The sequence below is a fragment of the Letharia columbiana genome, assembly GCF_014066305.1.
Source record: "Letharia columbiana isolate WasteWater2 chromosome Unknown Sc0000002_s0, whole genome shotgun sequence".
NCBI lineage: Eukaryota > Fungi > Ascomycota > Lecanoromycetes > Lecanorales > Parmeliaceae > Letharia > Letharia columbiana.
The window spans coordinates 1,575,628-1,599,500 of record NW_023501038.1 but is presented as its reverse complement, the minus strand read 5'-3'; the positions used below and the strand labels follow the sequence as shown (position 1 = coordinate 1,599,500).

General features: G+C 51.5%; 11 protein-coding genes across 11 annotated transcripts; 6 read left to right on the top strand and 5 right to left on the bottom strand.

Moving 5' to 3' along the window:
* Positions 1-190: 190 nt before the first annotated feature.
* HO173_001454 (uncharacterized protein) lies at positions 191-2,569 on the top strand (the record flags this gene model as incomplete). The annotated part of the gene is made up of 1 exon (XM_037303393.1): positions 191-2,569. The coding sequence occupies one exon, from the start codon at positions 191-193 to the stop codon at positions 2,567-2,569; it is 2,379 nt and encodes a 792-aa protein (XP_037170040.1).
* Positions 2,570-3,291: 722 nt separating this feature from the next.
* Positions 3,292-4,581, top strand: HO173_001453 (uncharacterized protein; the record flags this gene model as incomplete). Its single annotated transcript, XM_037303392.1, has 2 exons — positions 3,292-3,871; positions 3,926-4,581. 2 exons carry the CDS (start codon positions 3,292-3,294, stop codon positions 4,579-4,581), a joined length of 1,236 nt encoding a protein of 411 aa, XP_037170039.1.
* Positions 4,582-5,123: 542 nt separating this feature from the next.
* On the top strand, positions 5,124-5,576 carry HO173_001452 (uncharacterized protein; the record flags this gene model as incomplete). Its single annotated transcript, XM_037303391.1, has 1 exon — positions 5,124-5,576. One exon carries the CDS (start codon positions 5,124-5,126, stop codon positions 5,574-5,576), a length of 453 nt encoding a protein of 150 aa, XP_037170038.1.
* A 1,268-nt stretch (positions 5,577-6,844) lies between these two features.
* HO173_001451 (uncharacterized protein) lies at positions 6,845-8,133 on the top strand (the record flags this gene model as incomplete). Its single annotated transcript, XM_037303390.1, has 2 exons — positions 6,845-8,046; positions 8,112-8,133. The coding sequence occupies 2 exons, from the start codon at positions 6,845-6,847 to the stop codon at positions 8,131-8,133; spliced, it is 1,224 nt and encodes a 407-aa protein (XP_037170037.1).
* A 1,077-nt stretch (positions 8,134-9,210) lies between these two features.
* HO173_001450 (uncharacterized protein) lies at positions 9,211-9,840 on the bottom strand (the record flags this gene model as incomplete). The annotated part of the gene is made up of 1 exon (XM_037303389.1): positions 9,211-9,840. One exon carries the CDS (start codon positions 9,838-9,840, stop codon positions 9,211-9,213), a length of 630 nt encoding a protein of 209 aa, XP_037170036.1.
* A 2,243-nt stretch (positions 9,841-12,083) lies between these two features.
* HO173_001449 (uncharacterized protein) lies at positions 12,084-12,830 on the bottom strand (the record flags this gene model as incomplete). The annotated part of the gene is made up of 1 exon (XM_037303388.1): positions 12,084-12,830. One exon carries the CDS (start codon positions 12,828-12,830, stop codon positions 12,084-12,086), a length of 747 nt encoding a protein of 248 aa, XP_037170035.1.
* A 1,803-nt stretch (positions 12,831-14,633) lies between these two features.
* On the bottom strand, positions 14,634-15,188 carry HO173_001448 (uncharacterized protein; the record flags this gene model as incomplete). Its single annotated transcript, XM_037303387.1, has 1 exon — positions 14,634-15,188. The coding sequence occupies one exon, from the start codon at positions 15,186-15,188 to the stop codon at positions 14,634-14,636; it is 555 nt and encodes a 184-aa protein (XP_037170034.1).
* A 354-nt stretch (positions 15,189-15,542) lies between these two features.
* Positions 15,543-15,779, bottom strand: HO173_001447 (uncharacterized protein; the record flags this gene model as incomplete). The annotated part of the gene is made up of 1 exon (XM_037303386.1): positions 15,543-15,779. The coding sequence occupies one exon, from the start codon at positions 15,777-15,779 to the stop codon at positions 15,543-15,545; it is 237 nt and encodes a 78-aa protein (XP_037170033.1).
* Positions 15,780-15,796: 17 nt separating this feature from the next.
* Positions 15,797-16,042, bottom strand: HO173_001446 (uncharacterized protein; the record flags this gene model as incomplete). The annotated part of the gene is made up of 1 exon (XM_037303385.1): positions 15,797-16,042. One exon carries the CDS (start codon positions 16,040-16,042, stop codon positions 15,797-15,799), a length of 246 nt encoding a protein of 81 aa, XP_037170032.1.
* Positions 16,043-19,089: 3,047 nt separating this feature from the next.
* HO173_001445 (uncharacterized protein) lies at positions 19,090-21,306 on the top strand (the record flags this gene model as incomplete). The annotated part of the gene is made up of 3 exons (XM_037303384.1): positions 19,090-19,096; positions 19,153-19,237; positions 19,290-21,306. 3 exons carry the CDS (start codon positions 19,090-19,092, stop codon positions 21,304-21,306), a joined length of 2,109 nt encoding a protein of 702 aa, XP_037170031.1.
* Positions 21,307-21,704: 398 nt separating this feature from the next.
* HO173_001444 (uncharacterized protein) lies at positions 21,705-23,852 on the top strand (the record flags this gene model as incomplete). Its single annotated transcript, XM_037303383.1, has 1 exon — positions 21,705-23,852. One exon carries the CDS (start codon positions 21,705-21,707, stop codon positions 23,850-23,852), a length of 2,148 nt encoding a protein of 715 aa, XP_037170030.1.
* Positions 23,853-23,873: the final 21 nt, after the last annotated feature.

Genomic DNA, 23,873 nt, shown 5'->3' with positions numbered 1-23,873 from the left:
ACTGATCGACTTCACCCTCTCCACCTCCCTAACCTCTTCCCAACGGTCGAGGTTTTCTATCAAGGCCGACAATGGATTTGGCGCAGAAGCAGGCTATCACAGCTTCGGCTGAAGTAGCACAAACGCTCAGATCCAATCGCTGAAGCTCGGTCCCGGCGCCCATACATCAAAGACAGAAAATCACCACAACATGAATTCCTCAACCTACAGGCGCCCCGGTGCTTTCTCACCTCGAGCACCAGCATCGCCAGGCCCGTATCAAAATCGGCCGCAAAGCAGTAATGCGTCCGAAAGCGACTCCTCCAGCTCCTCACAAGTAACCGCGCAGTCTCGAAACACCCAATCACCTCAACCGCAATTCACTCGCCCTTACGTGTTTCCCCCACCAAATCCGAATTCTAGTACGACCTCAGTCAACAACTTCTCCAGACCCGCACCAGCACGACAATTCTCTAGCGAGCTACCGTTGCGAGCTACACCTCAGGCGCCAGGGCATAGGCGGCAGCATTCGCAGGGCTTCTTTGAGCCGTCGCTACCTACAGCCACACTTTCAGAGCAGTCCGCTATGGGGGGGACTCTTTCCGCTTCGCAGATAGCGGCCCAAGCTGCTATGCAGCACCAAGCGTCGTCCCAACATAGCAGGAATCGCTCGCAGACCATACCGACACCCAACCAGAGTCCTCCAGGTACAATCACTGGACGACGAAAGCCTCCGCCAATTCAGACTGCAACAGAACCATCAAGGAAACCCAACGGCCCACAAACTCCAGGACTAAGGAACTACAATGGAGCTGTGGGTGGACACTCAGCGGCCGCGGTCACTGCTGCGAACGCTGCTCTCCCTCATAGCTCGAAAACGTCGCCTGGACTTACGCACTTTGAGTTTCCAGAGAAGGAGCATAAACTCAAAACGGAGAGGTCGAAGATGAAGCTTTTCTCGAAGCCGAAGAGTGCGGCAAGCAAAGAGGTGGAGAGGCCTGTGCCTTCGCCGAACAAGGGTGAGCGCCCAAGTGGGCTTTCGAAGATGGTCAATCCCTCTGTCACGAGCTTGGCGGACTCTTTAGCATCGGGTGCGTCGTCTATGTATTCTACGAATAATGCGTCAACCTCTACGCTGGTACCTCTGGATCGCCAAACGACATATGAGAAGGAGAAGGCACACAAACATCACTTTCTGTCCCGTCAGAAGAACAAGATCAAAGATAAGATTGGCGACGATCATGCCCTTCCATTGTCTTCAGCATCCAGCAACTCTAAGCCTATCGATCCCAGTGCTCCGGCGTCCTTGTACAACTTCGCGCCAGCTCCGGCAAGCCCAGCATCATCATCATTCAGCGGGCTGGATCTTCGACATGGAGGCCGTGCATTGCGTGAGAAGAAGAAAGAAGATAAAGCTGTGTCTGGGTATGCTCCGCCCTTCGCGCCAAAGAGGGCTGATATTGACCGAGTGGACTGGGCAACCGGAGGAGCGTTAAGTGGTGGTACCGGTCTTGCTCCTTCGCTCTTTGGAATTCCTTCTTCCAGCTCTCATACTGCTAGCTCGTCTGCTTCTTCGGCTTTGCAGGGTTTCGGGTTGAACAACATGCGCTCTGAAGACGCATGGGATTTCCTGAAAGCTAATCTACTGACTGTCTTTGACGGCGACGAGCTGCTTGTTCCCGTTGAGGATCTCAATGGCTTAGTTACTACCCACATCCAAAGGTGCATCATCAAGCGAAGTGCGCCGATCGTCATTGAGGATCTCCGCGAACTATTCCAGAAGGGCTTCACATCTCTAGATCAGACTCTGCGAAATGTCCCTGACCACCGTTTAGTACCCCATCTGGTGGATATGTGGCTTTTCGTCTTCGGCAAGCTCCTTCCTTACATGCAAGCCGTCTTTCTTCCCCTCGACCTCGAGTTCAAAGGCCACGGAACTCTTATGACGTCCCAAGAAGCCGCCGATTTCTGGGGCGCCAACCCTGACTCCACGGACTCCGCCTTCGGCAATGAATTCGATGTCCGACGAATCGTACTCTTATCTTACCGAGACAATGTCATCTTGGCGCACTATGAAGCGCTCAAGGCTACCTTCTCCCGCCTCAGCCTTGACAGTATCAACGTAGGCGTCAGCCCTGTCGTTGACAGCTTCGATGGCGTCGTAGGCGGTCGACCGGGCACAGCAGCTAGTCTGGACCCTGGGGTCGCAAGCTTCAACTCCCAAGGATCCACGCTCCTTGGGGATGGAGGTAGGAGCAGAGCAACATCCAACCTCTCCGCCCCGGAGCTCCCATCTTTCGGCTCTCCACTCCCCCGTCGTCAAGGTCCACCAGACAGTTCACAAGTCACAGAGACAGTTGGACGCATGCTGCAATGTGTGAGTGTACTAGCAAGTGTGCGGAGCGGCGATGATAGTCAGGCTAAGATGGAAGACTTGGCGAAGGCGTTGAAACTCAATTGGTTAGGGAGGGGGAGGACCGGGAGAAATAGGCGGGGGTTTGTGGGGACGAGAGCGCCGGCTAGGCCTGTGAGGGAGGCGAATGGGATGGCGGAGAGGGAATACGAGGGCAGGATGGGAAGTCACCTATAAAGTTACATGGTCTACAGCAATGTTTAGCATAGTGAGAAGCGTAAGGGGCATGTGGGAGCGTCATGGATATGGATGATACCCTTGAAGCGAATCTGATACCAATGTTCCATATCCACCTCCTAAATCCGCTCCAATTGTACTACCTGCCACATCAGCATTCGTGCAATTTCTTTCCATATTCCAGGCAAGCTCGAATACTATTTTCGAGCGGAGTTAATAGCCCGTTAATTCTCTTCGCCGAGGGATACACGGAGATGGATTATAATATTAGAATTAGCATAGAGATAATATTGGTATAAGTAAGATAGATAGAACAATACGTCTATCGAACTATACATATAGAAAGAAGATATGATATAGTAGCTTAGCACCTATTAGCCGGCCTCAGCCGGAGAATCCCAATCATCTCTTGCTACCCACGCGCAGGTGACAGAAATACCTGCACACACCAAGAAACCTGTCAGCTGGAATAACTCGACGAATACCCTCCTTATGGATTAGACTTTGCGGAATAATATATTAGTGTTATCTAAAAACCTTTCTGCTAGGGTTCTTCATTGTGGTCAAATTTCTAATTTCAAGGTGTGCAGGTATTTCTGTCACCCGCGTGCTACCCACACTATCCTGGTACCATAGTAATCTCCATCCCCCGCATTCAAGAGCCGCAACATCGAATTTGATGCTTTGTGGATAGTACATGTGAAGCTGCAGGGCTTCTTACGATGTCAACATTCCAATACACAAGGTCCGGATCTGAGATTGAGTCGGCCGGTCCACAAACGCCGTTGGATCGCTGTGATATACTCGCTTTCCTTGGTGTCGCTCAATCCCGCGGTATAGACCTGCTCCCTATACATTGGGAACCGACACTGGACTGTCTTGGCCAGAGTAGAACGGCTGAAATCCGAGAGGCTTCGTTCAGTCGACAGACAAGCTTCGCTTTCAAACGCGGAAAATTCGGAAATGCGTATGATCTGATGGAATTAGAGACTCGACTACTTCCATCCTTGGCTGCTGAGGTAGCTGTATTGGGCCACCCATCGATTTGGGATTATCCTAGCATCGCTAGGCTTGAGGGGATATGCTGGGAGGTGTACCCTCCGGACGATCAAGTGCTCTCTAGGGAGGAGACGATCAATTCTGGGAAAGGTGGTATAATGCCCATTCTTGTGTTCGAAAAAGCTAAACACGGAGACTTATACCAATTCATGACACATGGGCCAGGACAAGAGCTGGGTCTGAATGATAGACTTTGGCTGTGTACTGAAGTCGCAAGCGCAATTGCTATAATGCACATAAACAGTAAGCACCGGCACTAGCAGCATACTGAGACAGTGGCTGATACCATATTGCCAGAAATTATTCATGGTGATATTAAACCTCAGAACATCTTGGTGTTCGACAAGGGTTTGGTTGAACATCCCGCCAAGGCTAAAAGTCTAGGAATCGGCACAGGATACGCGGACTCGACCGACGTGCTTGAGATACCCAAATCCGAGCCTTGGTATGGCCCAGATGATATCATTGACGGGGATGCAAACCCTCAAAATAGCTCATTGGTGGATCACAAATCGCCTAGATACACTGCTAAGGCTACGGACTTCGGATATTCAACCCAATATACCGGCGTGACCGATTTGATCAACATGCCGAGATCAGACCCGTGGTATGCTCCAGAGTGGCACCACCGTGGCTTCACACCAGCACAGGCAACCAAAATGGATTCCTATTCCTTCGGCATGGTAGTACTATGGCTGCTGAGCTGTAGTACAGAGGACGACTCCGTCCGCAGATTCCAAAGTGATTTGAATCTAGCATCAAATGATGCGTTGTCACTGGCATATCGAATATTAGAGCATGTCCAACCCGCACAAAGACTGAAGTTACAACTGTTTTTTGAAAAAACCCTGACAAACAATGTACCTGATCGGTGTTCAGACTTCCTCCATTTGCGAGACATTCTTGGCTCACAATTGTACATTGTCAATCAGTTTCACTGCGAAGGGGGCTGACATATATTAGAAATCTCAGCGAAATCCATGCTGCTCAATTTTCGGATCAAACTGATTGGTGGGCGGGGAATTTTCAAGTAAGGGTGAGTCCAGCCTCACTCAAGCTTCGTTTCAATTGAAGACAGATAATACCCTCCATTCATCAACTCTATTTGATGGATTATAGAGTTCGTCTGTACATCGCAAATGGTTTCTTCAACAGAGCCTCTCAACTTGAGAAGAGGTCGCACGTTGACTCCGAATCCCAGGAACTGCTGATTCAGGCCGCTCTCTGCTATCACATCGGGTTTGGTGTCAAAAGGAATCAAACAAAATCGCAAGAGCTTCTACAGCGATGTCATCAATCTGTTCAACCTTTCTTCAGGCATTGGCTAGACGAGCTTCAACAGAGTGAGAACTATCGCGGCTTTCGCGAGACTCTTTTTGGCAAGATGGACAGAAGTCGTTACCTACAACGAGTTGATGTAGCTCAAAGCTGAAAACGATTGAGGAAGAATACGGAAACGAAATCTCGGATGTTGCGAGTACTTTAGGCAAAAGCCATGGCATCGTCACCTTGCTCCAAAGTCAAGTATCGCGTATTTTTGTCTGCTACCGTAGTTGGGCAAAGGCAGAGAAGCTGGAGTCACGAGACAAAGAAGAGGAATCTAGGCGAATTTCACCCAGGCACTTTAACATCCATGGCGAACCTAGCAACAATATATCAAGGCCAAAAGCGATGGAAAGAAGCTGAAAAGTTGGCGCTTCGAGTCATAGAATTGAGGCAAAACGCACTAGGCCCAGAGCACCCTGACACAGTGAACACCCAGGCCGAATTAGTGGTCTCGTACAGTCATCAAAGACGGTGGGCCGAGGCCGAGCAGCTACAACTGCAAGTCCTAGAGATGAGAAAGAGGACACTAGGCCCAGAGCATCCAGAGGTGATGAAAAGCCAAGATGCGCTGGCAGTCATAAACGCTGAACAAGGGGTATTGGACGAAGTTGGAGAGATGTAATTACTTCAGTGACGCAGAGAGGAGGATGATACCTGGAATGAAGCATCTAGACATGCCAGTCAGTATGGAGGGTCTAGTCAAATCAGTCGTCGCGCCCCTAACATATTTCGCTCTGATCGGCCTAACTTAACCAGCGGTTAGCGTCGCTAATATATTGGAGAAGAACTTGATGTTGTTAAGGAGAGCGAGCACACTATCTTCTATGTATCTTATTGTCGCTGTCAGTGTTTGAGGACCCATACCTCGGACTTGCGTATTCACCCGCCTACTCATACATATCTATCGATATAGTCGCCTGTGCATTATATGCCGAATATAAAAAGGTCTTAAGTCTTCATTTGCTTGGAGCGACAGCGGGGAGAAAAGCTCTCCCATAATCCCTCCCCGGCTTGGTTTAGTAGCCCGCAACCCGATGTATAAGCGAGAGCACGCGCGCATATACAGACACAAACGCATATTGTAGATTGTATACACCCCGAACCTTGGATTCGCGATTGCGGTTTCCGATTTGGAAAGAGAGCAGGGCCGCTTTAGAGGAGCAACGGGATAGCAAGGGGGAACACCGAGGATGAACTATGCACTACCTCACCAAATGCCGCTCCCTTTCTAGAGAGTGAGCGACACCACTTCATCACCCGCACCGGGTGAAGCGAGGGTGAGGCGGAGTGAAAGGGGGACCAACATGAGCCCCACAGCCTTCGATTAGCCCCCACTCCGACGGCCTCATACCTTCATCTCCGCCTCCCTCCACTGCTGCATCTCGTCCATAAGAGCCGTCAGAACGCCTGATTGCATCGCATGACCTGTGCGAAGACAACTCCGGCCTCCTGTCTGATAACACCGAATCGATACCTCGCCAGGACTGTTGTGTGCATTGAGAAAGCGGTGACCTCATAGAAAACATTTGACATCATCGTCATCTACCCATCGCTCTGTGGACCCGGTCTTCTTTCTTCCTGCGGTTGCACTTCACACTCCCCTTCATATCCGTTTCCTTCGCTAATCGTTTCTGAAATTTCAGCAAAATTTCGTGCCAAGACTTTCTAAGGCCATTTGTACTTTAGCGCCGGCATTTCGAAGACCCGTGCTTGAGATCTGCAGCGCTTCCCCACCTTGAAGCGCTTCGATGATGCGCGCTTGAATCTCAAGTACTTTTCATCTCAAAACCTTGCTCCACGTCCCTAGACTGAAGTATCTCTTAAAATGCAGACCCTTCTCAAGCCTCCAAATCCTCACAACCACTACTCTCAGCTACTCAACAGTTCGCAATGGCACCATCCACCCCCTTCAACTATATCCAACGCAAGCGCGCCCTCAAGAATGCCTCAAAACCCACCGCCATCGCCAAGATAACTAGCCGTCCATATATTAATCCTCAAATCGCCTCCCCTCTCTTCTCTACACTGCCAGCCGAGATTCGAAACCACATATTCTATTATGCCCTCCTCGCCTACCCAGACCTTGCGCGCCCGTATTCGAGGCACAGCTTCTGGAATCGACCCGGCTACACGCATGCGCGAGCAATTGCAGTCGCTTTGTTGTTAACGTGCCGACGGGTATACCTCGAGACGGATCTCCTGCCCGTGGTACACAACGAGCATGTCATATGGGGCGTGGAAAAACCGAGGATACCGCCTGGCTCGACAAATTATCTGCTCCATGATCGACATATGAAGCTCTCGCAACGGAACGTCGTCCAATTCGTCCACCTATTTACGCAGCAGTTCTGGCTCGAGGACTGGAAGAATCAATGGCTGGCTTTCACGACCAGTTGGCCAGAGGGCGGACCAAGGAAAATCAGGATCACGATCAGACATACGGATTGGTGGTACAATCTCCTCGGAGAGAATAGTCCGTTGGCATTGGATCCGAAGAGGAAAGGCCGGGCCAGAGTCGGTGACTGGGTGTCTGACGACCAACCATACGAGAGTGGGAGTTGGGGAAGCAGATTTGCGAATCTAAAGGGATTGAAGATATTGGAGATGGAGTTGGAGACGATTGAAGCGAAAAGGACGGAGCTCGATACCATCATTGAAAAAGCACGGTCCTGGAAGTTTCCATCGGGAGACGGCAATGCGCTCGTCATGGACGAAGGAAGCACTGAGAAGTCAGTTTGGACGGGGTCGAAACACTCGAAGGGCCTCAACGCTGTCACTGTACCAGCAGGATTGCAGCTTCGACAGGGGAGCACGGCGAGCTTTTCGCCTTTTAGGTCTACGCCGCGGAGTGACGCAGAGTCGGAAGAGTTGGGACCTGGGGATACGCTTGATTATTACGTCGTTTTGCTTACATGGCGTGCCCAGAGCAAGTCAGAGCACGACGATGTTCCCACGGCTGCTGGTACGATGCTTACTCCTTCGACCACGACAAATACAACCCCAGCTACGACGAGTACAGCAGTGGCCCCACCCACCACCGCGGCGCCACGTGGGACATACAACCGATTGAACAACATACCAACATACTATGGGTGAGCATTGAGTCCTCTTCGATTGGTCAATCTCACAGAAACATTACTGATTCTGATCGTTGAAGCCCACGATTTGGGTCGGCATGAGGCGGTACTTGAAATGTGGCTCCAGATTCACGTGGAGCTCTCCTTGCAGGACTAGAAATATTGGGCGCGGGTCCCGCAGAGTTTAATAATTGCCACTCCAGCCTCTCCATCCTACCCTCAAAAGAAGCGACCAAGTCTGCCCCACTCACGCAATGCACGAACGACCAAAGGACAAGCCCCCAGGACCAGTCCAAAAATGACACCGTAGCCTCCCTCCCTCCCTCCTTGCGCAGATCCCCAACAACTTCCTCTCCGAGCCTGACGTGCCTATGAAGAGAGATCCCGATCAAATATTACAAGTACCGGCAAGCGATGCTGTACGCTCGCCCATGCGCTTGAACCAGAAACCGGAATGGGACTGACACGGTGAGATCTTTGCTATCTATCGGCCGCCAAAGGGCGGAAAATGTTCGAAGCAATGCGGGTTCAACACGAGGGTTGTGGACGGCGGGTAGACGGCGCGTATGGTTGTGGGTAGGTGAGGAGGCTTGAGAAAGAGAGAGAGAGAGAGAGAGAGAATTTGGTGGGTGATGCACGCCTAGACTGAAGCAGATATATTTACTGAACAGCGAAGATTGATCCGTGGAATGCGTAGCGCAAGACTTTTCGGTCTTTGTTCGAAGCAGCGCTGTGTCTTGGTTTTCAGTCGCAGTTCCGGTGTTGACTTGCCGCGATGTTGGGTTGATGCCTCGCTACTGCGGCTTACATGTTGGGCATCAGTGGGGTCCATGAGTGGGCACTCGGTACGTCAGACTCTCGGTGAAGAGATTACAACGATAGCACGAAAATCAGAAGGCCCATGTGAGGTCTCATTGGCACCTATGTACCTGACGTCTTCGCGATGCGGATTAGATACAATGAATGTGAGTGAGAACATGAGTTCTCGATGGTTCTTCTCCCAATTAACTCTGCTCCAGCGGACCATCATGGCCATGTCTCGCCCTCCACTCTAGCAAATCCTCCGATACAAGAAATATATAACTACATGGTAACGACATCGACAGTGACATGAGTAAAGGCTTAGTCGAAGCCCAAACTTTGTCCACAATGTGTTGTCGAGGCATGACAAGGCGATTCTTACTCGGGACCATTGTGCTCAAAATGACCCTTCTTTCCCTCATGTTTGCCATTCCCTTCTTCCCCAGAGGATGTCGAGTTGTGCTGTCTTCGGTCCAGAACCATATCGACGATCGACCTCTTATGCTCGCCAGGCCTCTGAGGGCCGCCATGGTGTCCATCCGGCTTGAACTTCTCCTTGCCAGTAATACCACCAGTGGTACCATTGCCCTCTTCGATCCTCTTGTCGACCTTAGGACCAGGGTGGCCTCCTTCGTGGTGGTATTTGCCGCCGCCGTGGTGTTCGCCGCCGCCGGTGGAGTTACCGGATTCTTGGCGTTCGCTGAGATCGCGCTCCGGATGGGGAGGACCGCCATGGTGCTCCTTGCCCTTGAACTCATGTGGTCCTCCTTTGCCGCCATGGACCGTTGAGTTACCGGAGTCCTGACGTTCGATGAGGGCGCGTGCTGGGTGGGGACCTCCTGGCGGGCCATGATGTTTCTCTTTGTGATGTCCACCCTCACCGCCACCAGTGAAGTTACCAGGCCCCTGCCTGGCGACCAAGTTACCCGATTCGCCCTGGCCAATGGGTTGAGGAAGGGAAAGGGCGAGCGGCGCCACCAGGGCGAGGAGGAAGAGTTGAAGATGCATGATGGAAAACGGATTAATACCAGGGATGCAATGCAAGAGACGGAAATTCACTGATGCGAGTACGCCTGGTACTTTTGAAGTGAACAACAACAGAGAATGCAAAGCCGATTTTTCTGCAAGCAAAGAGTGGACGCAGATCTTATACAGCAATACGACAGGCTAGTGGCACTCGATCGTGGAGCTTTTTTGCAATTTTGGCCTTGCGCTACTGCTTCACCTTCTCTAGAATGACCGACTCACCTCCTGGTTGCCTCGAATCTCGAGGAGCTTTTGCACCAATGAGAGGTGCCTTCCTTGTCAGCTTGCTATTCCTCCACCACTCTGCTGCATTCACCGAACTATATAGGTACGAAACACTGGCCGGATACATGTGGCGTCTTTTACGGTCGCCGCGGCACGTTGTATGGTGAAATAGCCCGAGGAAAGAGGCCTCATATGCCTCATCGGTCTCTTCTGCTATGAGCCTCCAAGCACAGACCAATCAAATAGTCGGTCTGAGCTTGATAGATGATGTTCCTGAAGGGCGGCATGGGAGCTCCGTTAGAAAACTGGCCTGAGCTTAAGGCTTCATGGAGCGTGTGGTACGTGCATTCTGGAAAATGACCGTTTGGTGCGCTTCGAGCTCGTCGGTCAGGTACCCTTCCGTGCTGTTGAAACTGTTCCGAAACATAAATGCCATCATGCCAGGTCGAGACGGGAAGATCGGAGCGAAGTGTACTCGTAGACTTTGCTGAGGTAGAGAGGCAGGGGTTGGTTCGGATCTCAAACGCCTACGCCGGAGACCGGCTTGTTTCGTGAAGAAAGCTTGTTCACAAGCGCCAAACGTGTTGGTGTTTCTGGACTCCACACCTCCCCAAATGCTGTCTCCTTTTTAATATTAATTTGGTCGGAGTGCGCGATGAGGATGGTGGTGACCGACGAATTTGTGATGCACGCCCTCATTACCTAGGATTCCAACATACAAAATCCCTACGCGCGAGGCCACGTCGGGGCATGCTGGCTAGAGAGGTGGTAGCCGTGGCGATACCAGTCCTCAAGATGACGAAGAGTGGACTTGCAATCTTGGGAGCACTTGTTGATTAACAAGAGCAATGTTTTTGAGCTAGACTCTCATTGCTTCTTGTAGGCTGGGAGGAGGGGCGGGTGGGGGGGGGCATATGTGTGTGTCAGGTATGGTGTATGATTGCTAGTGGGGCCGCTTCGCCAGCTTTTCATGCCTCTCCCTAACGCATTAACGTTTGAGGATGGTCATGGCATAGATTTTCATACGCCGTTCAAACGCCCTCAAAACTTGGATGAGTGTTACTTGAACTCATTTAGATTGCGCGGACGTTCTATGTGCTCGCGCCATAGTCAGAGGACAGCGGAACACCCACATTACCCTATGGACCGTCACCAATTATCATTCGCCTTTAACCAAAACAACTCTTCGACGGAAGAATTTTCTCGAGCATGTTCACTGAATGATACCGATGAGCTTCGAACGATGATACGTTGTATGATGACTATGGGTGGGCGTTCAGGATCTCCTCGTAGATCCCCCCCCTTTTCCGACGTCCCTTCCTGAAAGGGTCTACCAGCGACCAGGACAAAATGAGCAGTTGCATCCCACGATTAAAAGTCTCACGCATCCATGAATCGAGAACTTACCATCGTTAGATTCACAATATTTGTGTGACAATTGATTCGGTGCACCACAGAGTACCTGCCTTTTTGACAAGCCAGACGACCAATTTACATCAGACACTATAGGTGTGACATTTGTGAGGGAGAAACTGCACTAGGGCATGGTATTGTACCATCTCATGTCAGAGAAATTGCACGACAAGGATGACAGTGAACTATGTTTTCGGGAAGTATGTGCCAGGCAGAACATCTGCGTTTTGATAGTGACCCCGGACCATTCTCAATTGAAACCCAAGTCAACGCGAGTATGCAAGCACCATCAGCTACTCATGCCAAGTCCAGAATAGTGTTGATGCCCGAAAGAGTATAATGTCATCCAATCAAATCATCCTCCTACAGCAGATTAATATAGAGCCGTCCTGTCGCCACAAAACATGAAAAGATCGTTCAAATTGAACTGGAACCAAGCCTCTTCCCATCACAGATCCAGCAATCACTCGCCATCCACAGTCTTGATAGCCCAAGGACATGACCAGCACTTGGGCCAAAATTATCCGGCCTCTTCCGCCTTGGGTTGCCTGAAGTCCTCGCCGCGGTTTTCGTCGATGAGTGAGCCGTTACTTGTGCCATGATGTTGTAATAGTAGTTCCATCGCTGCCGGTGGTGCTTTCGCTGCCGATGATGATGCCGTTCGTGTCTGCGCTAGGAATGTTGCTGCCGGTAGTGGTACCCTTGCTATCAGTGGTCGTTCTCTCGCTGCCGGTGTTGCTCGCACTGCCGGTTGTACTGCCGCTGCCGATAGGTTCAATTTGCTTGAGCATTTCGCTCCATGTCATGCCACCGCCGTGCTCGCCGTGACCTTCATACGTTCCGCCCTCTTTGAGTTCCTCGGATTGTCCGCTGTCAGATGAGGTTCCACGCGAGCTTCCATCAGAACTTTCTTCCAACATTTCTCCCAAAGTACCACCCGATGGTGTACCCGATGTCCCACCAGAGATCCCAGTGCTCAATGACCTTGGGGGATTGATACCAGAAGCTTGCCCGGAGATACTGGAATCCTGTCCCCTGTTCAAGACAGACCCACCACTGTGGCTGACACCCGTACCATGAGCCGTATAGCCGCCGAGCGATGGACTTCCTTGGCCATCTACGACAGTTTTACTGCCGGCTTCCTTCTGATCGCCTTTAAGATGCCAACTCGCTTTGTTTGCATGGTCGATTCCCATTTTCCGGGGGCCATCCGAAGTTTCGATGTCAGATGTGCGGTCACTAGACCTCACGCTGGGTATGACTGATACTCGAGGGACGGGGACACCAAGCACTAGTGGCGTCAAAATGGTGAAGAGCCAGAGTTGAGGAAGCATTATGAAAGAGTTTATTCTTTTGCAGTTCAATGCAACCTGCTCGGAAGGACCAGCCTGCTATACGATTAAAGAAAGGGAAGACTTGAAATTCGGTTGCAGTGCAGGATCCATATTCCAGCTGAAGGGGATAGACCTCTTATACATAAATCGATCAAACCAAAACAGAGAAACTGAGAATGTTTTTAGGGTAAAAGCTCAAGAGTTCTAACCTTCGCTGCTTCAATTAATGTCCAAATCCCCCTTTCTCGGCCTCACCAAGAAGATGAAACGACTTCTACAGTCTCGACATGGCTGATGGAACACGACTAGACAGTTCATTCTCGACCAAAAGCTTGCTAGAGCAGCACGACCGCATGGAAGAAAGGTCAGTGAGCTCGATGTTCGACTTGCGCGCTGATGGTAGAGGTGCGCCAATGCGCTTGTACTCTACGGAGTGTTTTTCGGATGTGGGTGCGCTTATAACAATCGAAACTTCCGCGCTCCTGAGACATCTTTGAAACATTGTGGAGGACAATTTGCAGATTTGAGTGTTTGGCTTTCCTGATCTTGGTATTCTGCAACTGCCGTGCGGGAAATTTACAGCGATCCTTGTCGTGAACTCGCTATCCCATCTTTACCCTTGGTCCCGGGTCCAAAGCTCCTTTTTCCCATGTCATAGGTCCTCTTGGACTGACGGTAAGAACTACACGTTGAATTAGGTAAGTGCTCTCTCAAGACACAATCTATCTAGGACTGGGGTTTGAGCTGGGCCATCTGCATACCTCTGCCCAGGCTAAACTCCTACCCGAAATCAAAAGACACGTTTGACGGAGACAAGTTTGATATTTGACAGATATGCCTACGGGCCTCCTCTGTCATATTCGCCAACGTCATCTCAGCACTCTCATTCGCTACACTTGTCCCGGCATTGAAAGCAAAAAGCTCACACCCCTCAATACCAGATGTGATGACCCGATCGAAGTAGGAACCAGGGGCGAAAATGACTATAGTGAGGTTTCCGAGAGCACCTAAACGACTCATGTTATCATTCGAGACAATCGTTACTCAATCGATGGTGCAGAGTCATTTTTCCTTACCAGCATACCCGAAGCCACCTCCAGTACCGTGATCCACCAGGCATGTATTTGCCACATAATTTCCCCTCTGCGCGATGTCGGCCCACCACCCGTGGTCTACGCAAAATCCTCCGTTCGGCTTATTGTTGACGAATAAGGCTATACTACATCCCCCTGCACCAATCTTAGCGGTTCCTTCTCCACAAAAGGACTCCGTGCATATTATTGACATGCGAAAGAAGGCAACCTACGGGTACGCCACACCTGAGGTAGAGTAACTCGGTGCCTCCACTGCCAGTCAGTAAACTGCGACCTGTGACCGAAAAAAGGCAGCAAGAACCCGTGATCCAAGCTGTCAATGTCGAAAATGCCGCCACTCCTGAAGGCAGCGTCGCCGAATAGTAGGAGATCACAGGCTCGGGGTTCGGGGAGGCCGTAGGTTGTGCGATCGCAAGTGGTTCCGAAAAGGGCTGCTGATGCTGTTGATGGAAGATTGATGAGTACAAGCAGGACTGCTGTGACGATCCTTAGTGAACATCTGCAGCCCATTCTCAAAGGAAGCAAAGACGATAGAGAGCAGGGCGGTTTTGATTCTAGCTCGTTTGCAGCGGTTTTGCCTCGCATGCATGTAGTCATGGATAACAATCCTACGGCTATGACTCCATTTCGCATATCGCATAGCGGGACTTTTCCCAACCACCATTCCCTCACCCCCTCACACCCTACCTCCCAGCCTCCCTTCATCCCTCTAGGCAGCAGAGAGCTTCTTCAGCTGCCCCACCGCGTCACGCACCGCCACCAGCTGCATCTTGACCGCCATCGACCACTCCAACCCGATCTTCAACAACCGCTCCACCTTCCCCGCATCCTCCACCCCACCCCCCGCCGCCTTGAACGCCTTCATGAGTCCCGCCAGCTTCTCGTCTTTCGCCTCGCCCTCCGTGATGAACCAGTCCTTGGTGAGCGCGACGGCGGCGGGCTTGAACGCAGGGTGGCGGGCCGACAGTTTGGAATACTTTTTCCGCAAGGGAAGCGTTTTGGCCTCGAGGGCGTCGGACTCGGCCTTCAGGAGCAGTTCTTGCGTCTTCACCCAGACCCAGGCGATGTGGGACATGTAAGATTCGGGAGTGGAGGCTTTGATCGCTTTGAGCTTGGCTGTTTTCAACGATGACGTGGTTAGCTGAGTGCGTGACGGATGGATCCTTTTCGGTGGGGTTTTTTTCGAGGCGGGGTGTGATGGGCGTTGGATACCTTTGTTGATGTTGACGAGCAAGTCCTTTGGGTCTTGAGAGCCTAGACACATCGTTGCTGTATTTTTTCCTGTCCTTCTTTCGAGGTGGTGGAATGTGGAAGGTTTGTGTTACTGTCACAAGTGCGAGTGCTTGTGATGTGAAAAGAGTGTCGAAGTGAGGTTCACAAAGGATGACTGCAAGTGTAGTGCCCGGTTTGTTGGCGCGGCGATTGCCACTCCTGCAGAACCTGCCGGAAAGCAGACAAGAGCCCGCTTGGTGTTTACCGCTGCGGTGGTACGGTGCGGACGGGTGAACCGCTTTGTTCGTCTGGGTTATTGTCGGCTATGACTTGTGGACAGCGAAAAGGAGATACATGTGATTTCGGACGGTGGCATCCCTTCTTTCCCCTATAACGGTCCTCAACATTAGAAACCCGCGTTCATACATTTGTAACGATTTCTGCTCCTCCTCCTCTGGCCTGACCATCTACCCAGCATCCTCCAACCCCGATGCACAAGCATCCTGACCAACAGCGCCAAATACTGCCGCACCTCATCCCTTACGCTCAAAACCCTCAATCGCATATCCTTGATGAAATCCTGCCTCCTCTCCACCTCCCCAAAGACAGCCAGCCGACCCTTTGGATCGGCCTTCTCGGCCATCTCTGCCCAAAATCCCTTCATCGCCTCCTCATGTTTCGCCATAGTCTCTCAGGCCAGAACTGTGCTAAGACCAGGGCGGAAGACGGATTGTTGGGCTCTGAGCGTGTCGCGTTCGTCTTCCGAGCCGACCAGTTGGCTGCGAGAGTGGCGTGTTCAGACTGCTGTTGGGTGCGGTGTCGGGCGACGAATTCGGGTGATGACTGGCCCATGCCTGTGCCAGTATGGGAGGCGCTCGACGAGGCAGGTAGATCGACTGGGTCCATGATGAGTGAGAAAGTAGTGGGATCGTCGTTGTGTGGTAGGGGAGCGGCGGGTGGAGATTTTTCGGTGACCTGGTGGAATTAGAGAGGGAGAGAGCGTGGGTGGGGATGCCCATTGTTATCATCTTAAGCTGGCTGAGGATGTTTCCCTGGCACAGGAACCGGTCAGACGGTATCAGCAGGTTGATTCGCCATCTAATTTTTAACATTTGATGTGTGGATCACCATGCATTCACCACTTTTAATCATCACGGGGATGAGTCAAGGAGGCAAGAGAGAAAGCAGAGACTGGCAAATGAGCCAGGTAGCACGAATTGGCAGTAGACAGAAGTTTAGAAGATTCGCCCATACTGAATCACGAATGGAGAACTAAATGAAAGGATTCTGCTGTTCAAAAGGGACAGCGAGGAGAGAATGCAGTCGAGAAGGGGAAGACAACGCAGAAGGCGTCACATGCATTGCTTTGACAAGTGCACTGATACTTTCCGGCAGCATGACCATTCGTGTTTAGAAAGAGATGTTTCTCCCGACTCATGCAGGGCAGTCCTTGGAAAGGAGTTATACTTTACATGTGTCCTACCGCCCAAGCTGTCAGATTCCCTGGGTTTCGACGACTGAAGGGCGAACGACAAGTGAAATGCCCGCCTCAGGGGAATTGTTCTCATAGAGATTATTGGAAGCGACCGCACCTTCACCTAAGACATTTGGCGAGTGGCAGAGCACGGGAGATTTGAATGCCCTACAATTTTGGAGCGGTCCTTCTTTCTTTTGAGCTATGAGTTCTGCATTGCTGGGCATTGAGATCAGAAGGGAGCAATCGCCTAAAGCACGTTGAGGATAGAAAGAGCGAGATACGGCGAGGCTTTGTCTATTGTCTAACGCGCGTCAGCATTGGAGTCTCATTGGCTCGTCACAGAATTTCCCAGGTTTGGGAGGCCTGCTAGTCTCTGAGACAGCTTTTTTTGATATTGCAACCTCTGGCCAAAGAACCATGTAAGCATCTGTTGGGATGGTAAGAAGAATACGGCTATCCAACTGGAGGAGACCACCAGCCCGGCTATGGTCTATATTCATACACCACAGACGAGTCTCCTCTGCTGAGCCCGGGACATCTTTCGCCTAAATATCAGCGGTAGGGTTTTTTTTTGAATGAGCATAGGCCGGTTGGTGAAGAGAACCACAAGTACAACATCCAATGCGAGAAGTTACCAGTATGCCACCACGTAGTTCGCAAAATTACTCTGGAGCCGGTTTGTGCCTCCTGAAACAGGAAGGGTATACAAAAGAGCACCTGCGAAAGCTAGCAAAAAGCCGTACGTTAGCAAAATCAACTTACCAAAACAACGATATTGGTCAAACTCGCGGTCGGACTGGGTTGACCCCTGGAACGGCGCTTGCAACGTTTGTAAGTGATCGATGAGTGTTGGGTCGTGAATTTCTCGGGTTGATTTTTCGAATACACTTTCTAGAAACAATCAAGGGTCAGCATCCGCATTAGTCATGGGCTCTTTTGCATTTAACCTCACCATAAATAACTATAAAGAAAAAAAGAAATGGCAGAGCCAAGCAGCACTACGGCTATAAGTTGACCATACCCCCATGTACTCTCCTGTTAGATAACATTGTCTAGATCTGCATCAGAGCAAGGCAAGGTACCGGTCATAATCGGTAGACTGAAACTGTTGGCCATGGCGATCGAGGACCACACAGATCGTGCCTCAGGAATGGCTATCAGGTAAACTTGGTCAAATTTCAGCTAGTGCTAAGAAGAATAGACCAAAGAACTGCAGATGATTAGATAGCTCCCAAAGTAGCGAACCATACAAATCGGCTGCCGCAATTTAAAAGAGAATATGTTGATAAGAGCAGTCTATACGACAAGACTCGGCAGACTCTGGATGGCCTTGGGGTCGGTGGTAATGCACGATTCTTTCACGCTACCAGTCCGCCCTTGATAAAATTCCTCGGACGCGTACGGAAGGTGATGTGAACTTCAGGAGAGTTCTGGGGGTCAGCGTACCCTTCCTGGTCGCACAAGTTCAATAATAAAACAAGTGAGGGAGTCCAACTGGGGAACGAAGCCCTATTCATCACACAAAGTCGAGCCATATGAGAAATCCAGCGAGCATAGGGTCAGTACTAGTACATGTTGTTGGGAGTATTTAGTTCGTATTAGGTTCGATTCCTAATGGCGCTGGTACAATGGTGTTGCGGTGCTTCTTATTTTCTGTACACAGCACTTTTGGGCCCCCAAACATCTCTCACTACTCAGGATGATGTTCCCAATACGAAAGGTCTACACCGAAATGTAGATTCCTCATTTCGAGTTCGAAAAGAAGACTGAAAAGTGTAATTGGATGGCAGAATTAGATCGTCTTCAAGGGAAGAAGAGCGGAGATATTGTGATGGGAGTCACGCAGTCCAGGATACCAACCTGTGTTTGCGAGGACAATTTGAACCGTTTGCAGGAAGAATCACTCTATGCACGACGTACATTGCCTCATAGTATGTTGTGGCAGAATATCAGCTTTGAAAGAAGTCTCAATGCCAAGCAAATCTTCCCTCCCGAGTGATATGCCTACGGTATTTTGCCGAAATAGACTACGAGTAATTGACCGGAAGAATAATCTCCGATCCGCCGACAACCGAGGCAACTTTCTCCGCCATATCTTACATTATGCTTTCGGATTTAAAATCCTTAACACTTCGATTATTGCATTCCTTATTGTCTGTCACTAGTTTCACCATTTCGCATGACTATCTCCCTGTATCTTTCATGTTGGCTACTGTGGAAATCCCTCGATAGCAGCTCTATGGAAGTCCTCGACTACGGGTGAATCGCTCCTAAGCTTTCGGTCTGAAAGACCCACCTCTCGTCACCGAAGCCGGCCATCTTCCACCCCGCTCCCCTGGGCATACCACGTTATCCGCTCTTTCCAATATCCTACTAACCAATAGCACGTTGTATCAAAGGCCCCCTTTTCTCTACGTCTGAGGCGGGCAGAGGGCAGTGGCTGTCTCCCGTGTGACTGCATACTTGCTCGAGAGGGATGATAGGTACTATTATGTGGCTGGATGTGGATTCATATAGCTAATCTCATTCGGTCCTGCAGATCATGTCCTGGGCCGCCCTTCGGTCCAGTTTCGTAAGATTCAGGTCTTTTCTGTTGTATCCTTTTGGTCGTTGTATCTGCTTAGGTGAGCTGCCTCCACTCTGCGCCATCCATACTCAAAATCTAATACTTTCCAGAGGTAACCACCATGGCCCTCCAATTCTCCGCAGGCTCTCCGCCTACCTTTCCAAACGCCTTACTAGTTGGCAGACCGTGGTCATAACCCTACTATACCTATACATATGCCGCAACTTCGCTAAGCTATTTGGGCTCGAAAGCCCCGAGCCTTTGGCAAACCTCTATAGCAGGTCGTATTTCCGAGCAACATGGATAACGACAGCTCTGGATGCAGGGTTCTGGACAGCTATGAAAATACGGAGGAAGTGGATACGAGATCTGGCTTCGATCATATTCACCGCACACTACCTGATTGCTGCTGAGCAGGCGGATGAAAAGGTTCGGAAAGTCAGGGGCATGCTCACGGTGGATCACCTGAGGGTCTCCTGGAACAAAACTACGACACCATACCTTTCATTCATCACGAGATTGATGAGGCCGAAGCTGACCCGATATCCACCGCGGGCCATACGTATCCCGAGACCAGCGGAGTCTTCTTACAAGGAACCTGTCAATGCATGGCTTTACTTTGATGGTCCATTGTCTTCGCTCAAGAATCATACAAAGGTCATTCTGGATTTCCCGGGAGGAGGCTATGTCGCCATGACTCCCAGGCACCATGATGACAAGCTGATGGCGTGGTCTGGAAAGACCGGATTGCCTGTACTGAGCTTGGATTACAGAAAGGCTCCGGAATACCCATACCCATATGCACTGAATGAATGCTACGACGTGTACCACACGCTCGTAGTGACCCGGGGACGCTGCATTGGATTAGCTGGGCAAACAGCACCACGTATCATCCTTACGGGCGATAGTGCTGGCGGTAATTTCGCTACCGGAGTTGTGCTCATGATACTGCAATCAACCGATACAGACCCTCAGCGACTGCACGGCCAAGAATCGCTGCCTGTACCAGAAGGCCTGATTCTTATCTATCCAAGTCTGGACATGAACATAGGAAATTGGATGACAGATGATCGAATGGCGCTCATACAAGATCAACGGACGCGGAAGACTAACCGAGACGTCCTCCGGAGGAAGAGCGAGGACTACTACAGGCTAACGCCAGAAACCCCACAGCCCTCGGACGACGAAGCAGAAGAAACCATGTCGCCTCAGCGTGCTATTGCCGACGTCAACCCCACCAACGCCAGTGAGAAATCTGATACACCAATGGAGCCTCCGACGAAGAATGAGGCTGCAGCTACAGTGGCTCATCACACTGCGAGCCTGGTATCGTCCAAGCCCAGAGTTCTGAAGACCCGACTTGCCGTTTCCTCCATGATCTCCTACTTCAACGATCGGATTCTTACGCCGGAGATGATGCGCGCCATGATTATCCTCTATGTTGGTCCTCACAATCGACCTGACTTCAGCACTGATTACCTCCTCTCCCCATTGTTAGCTCCTGAAGCTCTACTTGCCCACTTTCCCAAGACCTTCTTTTTGACTGGCGAGCGAGATCCTCTCGTCGACGATACTGTCATTTTCGCTGGCCGTCTTCGCCAGGCCAAGCACAACCTTTTCGTACAAAAGAAAGAGCTGAGTCTGCTGAGGATGAAAGACGAGTTTGATGAAAGAGATCATGTCGAAGTGACGTTGATTCCGGGCATCTCACATGGTTTCCTGCAATTTGTTGGGATATTTCCTGAGGCCTGGAAGCATCTGTTCCGCTGCTCAACCTGGATCGAGGAGGTCTTCGATGCTTCAGATGGCACCGACAGTCCCCAATTGACCCGTCGTTCATCGCCCACTCATGCAGCTGGGCAGGATGGCCGCCACCATCATCGTGCTCCAACGGAGAGTTCTGGAGACGAAGAATCACCGTTAATGATGAGTTCGCTGAATGCAAATGGACATGCACCAAAGCCAGTTAGAAGAGGCAGAGGCAAGAGAGTAAGGCATCAAGACGGCGAGCGGCGGAGAAACAGATCGATGGTAAGCTTGGCGAGTGAAGATGACTTACTTGGGAGAAGGATGAAAGGGTTGACTGGGGGCTTGATGGGGCTTACGAGTGGGACGCAGACACCCTGAGGGCTCATGGAGGTCATGTATAGTAAGTACATGTACGGTCACAAATGGGGCTACATGGGAGGCTCTCTCGCATTAGTGATTTTTGCAAGCGATTCAGCGAGTTACTTCCATAAAGCCGCTTATTGGACAGAAGACCTTGCAAGAATATCATAGAAATACAACCACAAAATCTCTCTACACCATTGTACCAGCGCCATCTACCATCAGTATCAGATAATTCATCCGAAACACCTATCTGCACGTGACTTAGGGCTTGAACTCATGCCTCGGCTGGCTCGCGAACTCGCGAACTCAATGCGAACATTGAACATTGAGTCGGTAACAGTCGTCACAGTCGCCGTGACCTCCATTGAACTCGGTCGTCGCGATACCCTTACGGTCTCCAAACACATGGCACCATGGCCGCCCAATCCAAGCTCCTCCTCCCCACAGCCCTCTCCGAGAAAACCCTCTCCCAGATCATCTCCAATCTAACAACCCTCTACCTAACCCACCGCCGCAAGATCTCCCGCACCGTCTACATAACCCTCGTCCTCGCCCTCATAAATCGTGTCCACTCTGCCATCTCCGAGCAAAAAGCTGCCGCAGCCTCTGCAGCCACCCTCCGCGCCCAGCGCTCCGGCTCCACATCCTCATCCTCATCCGCCAGCGTCAAGAAACGAGTAGAGCTGAACAGCGAGTTCTTCCGGAACCTATGGCGGTTACTCAAAATAGTGATACCAGGCTGGAAAAGCAAAGAATTGCGGCTCGTCATCAGCCATAGTTTTTTCCTGGTCATACGGACGCTGATAAGTCTCTATGTGGCCGAGCTGGATGGGAAACTCGTTAGCAGTCTGGTACGTGGGAAGGGTAAAGAATTTTTTAGAGGGATAGTGTGGTGGATGATTGTTGCGGTGCCGGCTACATTTACGAATTCGATGCTGTCGTATCACCAGTGCAAGCTGGCGTTGCAGTATCGGAGTCGACTTACGACGTATCTACATCAGAGGTATCTAAGCAATATGACGTTTTACAGTCTCAGTGCGCTGGATGACCGGATAAAGAATGCGGATCAACTGATCACAGTGGATGTGTCAAGATTCTCCAACAGTTTGGCGGAATTATATTCGAATCTAGCGAAGCCGATACTGGATATTATAATATACAACTACTCACTCTCAAGATCAGTCGGTGGAGAGGGATTATTCGCCATGAGTCTGCTCGTCCAGCTCTCCGCCAACGTCATGCGCGCCCTGACGCCTCCATTTGGAAAATATGTGGCCGAAGAAGCACGACTGGAGGGCGAATTCCGCTTCCAGCACTCGCGCCTCATCGACTACAGCGAAGAAATCGCGCTCTACAACGGGCACGAGGCCGAAAAGGACACACTGGATAAAGGGTATTTCACCCTAATCAAACACGTCAACCGCATACTCCGTCGCCGCCTCTACCATGGCGTGATGGAAGACTTTGTCATTAAATATTTTTGGGGCGCTTTGGGGCTCATGCTCTGCAGCGTGCCCGTCTTCTTCAAAATCCCAGGCCAGACACTACACGGTATGGGCGATCGAACCGAGAGTTTCGTTACGAACCGCCGCATGCTCCTCTCCTCCTCCGATGCCGTGGGCCGCGTCATGTTCTCTTATAAAGAAATCACCGAACTAGCCGGCTACACCTCTCGCGTCGCCACTCTGCTCACCGTGATCGACGACATCCAAGCTGGGCACTTCGAAAAGAGACTCATATCCTCCGCCGAGTCTTCCGAAAACACCGCGGTGCTCAAAGGCAGAGGCGAAGCCATCGAAAGCTCCGACATCGAATTCACCTCGGTCCCCATCGTCTCCCCCAACGGCGACATCCTCGTCCGCGCCCTCTCCTTCTCCGTCCGCCCCGGCGCGCACCTCTTGATCGTCGGCCCCAACGGCTGCGGCAAGTCCTCCCTCTTCCGGATCCTCGGCGGGCTCTGGCCCGTCTACGGCGGCACCGTGCGCAAGCCGCCCCACTCCTCCATCTTCTACATCCCGCAACGCCCCTACCTCTCCCGCGGGACCCTCCGGCAGCAGATCATCTACCCGGACTCGACACGGCAGATGCGCGCCAAGGGCGTCACGGACTCGGACCTGACCAAGTGGCTCGAAGCCGTCGACATAGGGCACATAATCGACGACCGGCCCGGCGGCTGGGACGCCGAAGACGAATGGACGTCGACCCTCTCCATCGGCCTGCAGCAGCGCGTCGCCATGGCCCGCCTCTTCTACCACGCGCCCCAGTACGCGATCCTGGACGAATGCACGTCCTCGGTGACGCTGGAGGTGGAAAGGGCCATGTACGACACGGCCAAGGCGCTCGGGGTGACGCTGATGACGGTGTCGCACCGGCGGAGCCTGTGGCGCCACCACGGCTGGATCCTGCAGTTCGACGGCCACGGCGGCTACTTTTTCGGTCCGCTGGACGCGGCGCGGAGGCTCAGGCTCGAGGACGAGAAGGAGGAGCTCGAGCTCCGGCTGCGAGGGGTGGAGGAGATGGAGAGGCGGGTGGAGGAGTTGGGGGGGTCGGTGGGGGACTGATCGCGGTCGCTGGGTTGGGTG